Raw genomic sequence first — 6209 nt, 5'->3', positions numbered from 1 at the left:
ATTCTACGATTGCTTCCATATTGCCTGTGCAGGGGCGTAACTATGATAGGATAAGGGGAGACAGTTGTCTGGGGATCCACTGCCTTGGGGGGGCCCCCCAGAGGCAAGTCACATGACTGACTCCCCCAGCTGCCTGCAACCGCCGACTGATTCTGACTACTACATCAGTCAGGATTTAAAGACTAAATAGTACATAGTTGCTATGAAAAAGTGGATCAAATCAACTCTCACCCCCCTTTTGTGTCCTTTAGAGTTTGTCATGGCCAAAGGAAACCATGGAGAGCCCTAGAATTTAAAAACAAAATCAAAGTGGTATTCATGCCACCTCATTTTATCTTCACAACAACCCTGCAAGGTAAGTCAGGCTCATTTTCCCCCCTAAGGTGTACGTATACACACATGTTTTTTGATGTCAGCTCAATTAATTTTAGATCCAGCTCAGGTTGAATTGTAATGGAGGTTCGTTTTTGGTCTGTTTGTACATTGCCCTTGGCACCCCTCACAGAGGTGCCTAGCCTGGCTTGACCAGGGCTTAAGATAATCCAGAATATTTTTATTTATTTTATTCTTTATTTATTTGATTTGTATACCACCCCTCCAAAATAGCTCAGGGCGGTTTACAATTAAAACACACCACTAAAACACTAAAGAGGTAAAACAAATTAAAAAAACAACATAACAACAATTTAAAGACATTTTAAAACAACAAACAATTACAATGATTAAAACCCCCAAAATTGGGTTTTGAATTTTAAAATAACCTAGAAATTAAAAACCCCACAATTTAGGAAGCTGAGAAAGCTTGGGTGAAAAGAAGAGTCTTGGAAAGACAAGGAATGACAAGGAATTTCCAAGGAATCTTGGAAAGATAAGGAATTAAAGAGAATGTGGTTTGCACAGCACCAATAACATTAAAAATAAAATAAAAATAGTGAACTCCAGATTGTATGATAGGAGATGTGATGCACTAGATTGTGAAATTTGTGAACAGGGGGAAGGAAATTGTAGAAAGAAAGGTGCGATGTTTAAGTGTTACTTCATTTTATATAGGAGAATCTAGTAGACCACTGAAAGATAGATATAGAGTACATCTAGCGGATATGAGGTGTAATGCACAGAGAACAAAGCCCTGGTCAGTGTGTATGAGAAAAAAGCATGAATGCAACGTAGTGCCTACTAAAGTATCTGTCTGGGGGATTGCAAGGAATTGACAAAAAGGGAAAATAAAGGAAGCATTATTTACAGAAAAGTTAAAACCAGATGTCAGGCTCGAGAAGCAATTAGTTGGTGCTATAAGATTCATTAGCTGCTGAGAAAAACCAGGTGACTCCCACCCCTGGCCCCCTCCCTTTCCCCTCATTATCTCTCCGCCAGTCACAGAACAGAGTGTTACTTGGTTAAGGAATTTAACAGCTGGGGAGCAGAAGAGGTCTTTTTTTGTGCTTGATTGTGAATGGATGATGGCATGTATGCTGACATGTTTTTAATTGATTCGTACTGACTTTTATAAAACCTTGGTGCAATAAAGGATCTTTGTGAAGAGAACTGAAGTGTGAATATGTGCATGGTATCGCCGATGCCTCAACTTATAATATAATCTATATATTTAATTCTCTTAGCCGGCATGCGTGCCCAGGATTTGGTGGCGGAACTCTCGCGAGAGTTCCTGGCATTGGGAGAGAGTTCGGGGCAAAAAAAAAAAAAAAAAGGCAGAGGATGGTGGTGGTGGGCCTGCTGATTTCTCCCAGCGGTTTCAGGTAGACGTTAAACAACATCGGAGACAATATGGAGCCCTGAGGGACACCATGCAGAAGTTCAGATTTTGAAGAACAGCAGTCTCCAAGGGACACCATCTGTAACCTGCCTGAAAGGTAGGAGCGGAACCACTGCAAAGCAGTGCCCCCCACTCCCAACCCTCTCAGACGCTCCAAAAGGATACTATGGTTGATAGTACTGAAAGCCGCCGAGAGGTCCAGAAGGACCAACAGAGTCACATTCCCTCTGTCAATTCACAATTGGAGATCATCCATCAGGCCGACCAAGGCAGTCTCCACCCCATAGACCACCCGAAAGTCAGTCTGAAAAGGGTCTAGGTTTTAACCAACCTGCGCTCCCTTCTTTCCCCAAACTTAGTCAGGCTTGTCTCTTGCTCTCTCCCGCCCTTATGCTGGTTCCTTTGGACCGTCCCTTCCCTCCATCTCTACTCAAAATCATTCGGGTCTGTCCTGTCCTTCTCTCTGCTTCTTCTCTGGAGCTCTTCACTGACTCTACCTTCCCCCTCTCCCCGATTCTGCTTGGATTCTACCCAGCTTAGTCTGTCTCTGTCCTCCTGCTCTCCCTACTGACCCCAATGTGTGTTCCGGACCCAGACTTATTCGGATCTCGTGTCTAGCTGTCCCCAGGGTCTCTATGGATCTCTGAGATGGTGCCTGTCCCTTTTCTCCCCTGCCATCCCTTCCCTGCTTCCCTTTCCCCCACTTTGTAGCATGGGACACGTAGTACTGCATGCCCCTTTAAATACCCCTTTAAATCACCCATGTAACAAAGCAGAGGTGAAATGATACAGCCCAGACACGGTTTTCTATTGTGCATGTTCTGCGTCATGTGAGAATGCCCTGCATGCCTATTTGATTCAAGCCCCACTCGGGAGTCAATATTAAAAATATATATTTTAACTGGATTCTCACACCTGTGTGGGTGTGACTTTCCTGGGAAACTACCTGGTTTATCACCACACCTACAAGATCCCAAAGGGGGTCAGTAGTGCCCCCTTGTAACAGAACCAAGAAGGCCCCCTCTGAATGTACATGGACACCCACTGCCTTGATATTGCTGCCCAGAATAAAACTCATTCCACACAGATGGAAAAAAAAATTAGAGGGAACACTGGTTAGGCTGAGTGAGTGAGATCACTCAGTGAGTGTCAGGGCTGTGCGGATTTGAACCTGGGTCACCCAAGTTCCAATCTGAAGCTCTACGGGCCTGCTTGGCTTTGGCCCCCCTGCTGTTTTTGAACCACAACTCTCATAATCCCCAGCCACAGTAGCCAGTAGCCAGGGATTATGGGAATTGTAGGCCAACGTCTGTGGAAGGGCCGAAGTTGAGCAGCCCTGGTCTACACAATGTGTCAGAGTGGCCCTTTGGTCTGGAGGACCCCAACGTTTGGGCATGATTGTGTGTTTAACCCTCTGTTAAATGCCTCATGGATGAAAACTAGCTCTGTGTTTCCACTCCCCAGCCCCCTAGATAGGAAAGCTGCTGCATTATTTCTGCGTCTCCCTGTTTAAGGGGAAAGTCCTGGAATTCTCCATGAATAAAGCTGGAGATATGCAACCTGGGAGGAAAGGTAAGAAATCTGGGAAGAGAGGCCACTAGGTGGCGATAGGGCACCGTCCTCCATTCTGCCTCCCCCCCCTCCTGTAATTGAGGCTTGCAATCCAAGCCTCTGAAGCTGCTAGCCCATCAACCTTATTAGCCCACCATCCTTATTCTTAGCCAACCTGCCCTATGTGGTGTTGTGCAAGCCTTTTTGCGACCACAGAGGACCAACCTCTGTAACGATTCTTTGCTCACTGCCCAGAACCTGAACCCAGCCGCAATATTTTTCCCTTACTCAAATCATGGAATGTTAGACTTGGAGGGGACTCTGGAGGTCTTCTAGTCCAACCCCCTGCTCTGTGCAGGAAACTGCTGCTGCATCCCTGACTGTTGGCCACCCAGCCTCTGTCTGAAAACCTCTAAGGAAAGCTTGTCACAGCATGAGGCAGAGTGTTCCACGGTCCAACACCTTTTACAGTCAGGAAATTCTTCCTAGTGTCTAGCCTGAATCTGCTTCCTTGGGATTAATAGAATCATCGCATTTTAGAGTTGGAGGTCTTCTAGTCCAATTAGAGCAAGAATCTGCTGCAGTATCCTCATGATGTGGCCATGCAGCCTGTCTGAAAACCTCTAGTGAAAGAGAGGCAACCACAGCATAAGGCAGGTGGTTCCACTGTCCAACAACGCCTACAATTACAATTAAGACATTGTAGCCTAATCCGCTTCCTTGTAATTTTAACCTAGTCAGACATAAGAACATAAGAACAGTCCAGCTGGATCAGGCCCAAGGAAGTCCATCTAGTCCAGCATCCTGTTTCGCACAGTGGCCCACCAGATGCCGCTGGAAGCCACAGGCAGGAGTTGAGGGCATGCCCTCTCTCCTGCTGTTACTCCCCTGCAGTTGGGATTTAAAGGCCTCCTGCCTCCTGACTGGAGGTGGCCTGTAGCCCAGAAGCCATTGATAGACCTGCCCTCTAAACCCCTCTTAAAGCCATCCAGGCTGTTGGCTATCACCACATCTGGTGGCAGAGAATTCCACAAGTGGATTATGCATTGTGTGAAAAAGTACCTCCGTTTGTCGGTCCTAAATTTCCTGCCAGTCAATTTCATGGGATGACCCCTGGTTCTAGTGTGATGGGAGAGGGAGAAGAAGTTCTCTCTATCCACTTTCTCCACACCATATGAACTATATGAGTGACTTCCCCCGCTCCTGCACATAGGGATCTCCCTTGCTATGGATCAGTGGCAAAGCTTGAAGGCAATTATTCCAGCCATCAAGAAATTCTTAGTCACCGCTACTTACAATGAAGTTGAGGAGAGCTGGTCTTGTGGTAGCAAGCATGACTTGTCCCCTTAGCTAAGCAGGGTCTGCCCTGGTTGCATGTGAATGGGAGACTAGAAATGTGATCACTGTAAGATATTCCCCTTAGGGGATGGATCCGCTCTGGGAAGAACAGAAGGTTCCAAGTTCCCTCCATGGCAGCATCTCCAAGATAGGATGCATTTGTTCACCCAGGCTTTTAATTAGACATTATTTTAATTGTGTTTAAATAGTTTTAAAACTATTAGTTTTAAATTTTAATTGTTGAAATGTGTTAATCTTTTTATTGGTTGTTTTTATTGTTTTTAGTACAGTTTTATTGTTTTTATTACAGGTTTAAATTTTAGTTGTTGAAATGTGTTAATCTTTTTTATTGGTTGTTTTTATTGCCTTGTAAACCGCCCAGAGAACTTGCATTTTTGGGCAGTATTAAAATGTGTTAAATAAATTAATAAAATAAATAAATAGTTCAAGATCTGAAGGACCCTAGTTTGGGAACCCCTGCTGTAGACCAATCTACACCTAAACCACTATTAAGGCAAGGCAGTGGGGTATACGTCTTAGTTAAAGTTTCTAAAGAGGCTACAACTGCTTTGATTGTAGAACATCCCAGGTTTGATCCCTGGCAGCATCTCTAGGTAGGGCTGAGAAGACTCACCTGAACACCTGGCCAAGTTAGATGGACCAGTCACACTTGGTAGAAGCCGGTAGCTTATTTTCACAAGGAGCATCCATAGCTTGGTGGTAGAGCCCCACTATGCATTCAGGAGGTCCCAGGCTTGGTCCCTGGCAGCATCCCCAGGTAGGGCTGGGAAAGACCCCCGTTTGGAATGCCAGCGTGCTGCTGCCAGTCAGTGCAGACCGTGCTTGTAACGAAATCCATGCATTCTCCACAGCCCGCTCTGACACACTTCCCCCCCACCCCCGATATGGCTGAACTACAAATCCCATGGTCCATCAGTTGGGCAGCAGCTCCCATCATCCCCAGCCACAATGGGATGATGGAAGTTGTAGTCCAGCAACATATAGGGACCCAAGGCTGAAATCACGGCCATTAAAAAATGGCATATTTGTGAAGCGGGGAAGAGAAGGAAATAGAGATGCACCTAGGTAATTTGGGACCCTGGACCTAAAGACCTTTGGAGGGGCCCCCGCTCTGCAAGTTAAGCATCAAACACACACCCCCGCAGAGGCGTAACTAGGGAAAACGGCGCCCGGGGCAAGCACTGAAATGGCCCCCCCGCCCCCCCCAACATACTACATTATACTTAGGTTTTTCCTCACAAGCGCCCGCCGCCGCCGCCAAGCCAGGCCACTGACTGGCCGCCAGGCGCCAGCAAAGCAATGGGGGGCCGCAGGCGGCGCGGAAGGGACCGCTCGTGGAGAAGGGGGTACCGACGCGGTCCCTTGACTGCTGCAGCACTGCTGCACTGAGCAGGAAACATTTGTATTAACAAAAAATTAAAAAAAAATTTTTTTTAATTGTTCATGGCGGCCCCCCCCCACGTGACCAGAAAAGATGGCGCCCGGGGCATGTGCCCCCCCTGCCCCCCCTATAGTTACGCCTCTG

The 6209-nt window shown here is 46.6% G+C and overlaps 1 protein-coding gene across 1 annotated transcript in view; it reads left to right on the top strand.

Annotated features, from left to right (window-relative positions):
* Positions 1 to 281: 281 nt before the first annotated feature.
* CELF5 (CUGBP Elav-like family member 5) overlaps positions 282 to 6209 on the top strand; it is a 136415-nt gene continuing 130487 nt past the window's right edge. The window contains exon 1 of the mRNA XM_053293994.1: positions 282 to 355. Coding sequence (XP_053149969.1) covers positions 319 to 355 — 37 coding nt within the window. The 5' untranslated portion in view covers positions 282 to 318. The remainder of the gene's footprint in view (positions 356 to 6209) is intronic.

This window comes from Hemicordylus capensis, chromosome 2 (genome assembly GCF_027244095.1).
Source record: "Hemicordylus capensis ecotype Gifberg chromosome 2, rHemCap1.1.pri, whole genome shotgun sequence".
NCBI lineage: Eukaryota > Metazoa > Chordata > Lepidosauria > Squamata > Cordylidae > Hemicordylus > Hemicordylus capensis.
Note: the sequence above shows the minus strand (reverse complement) of the source record. Positions and strands in the feature narration are given on the sequence as shown.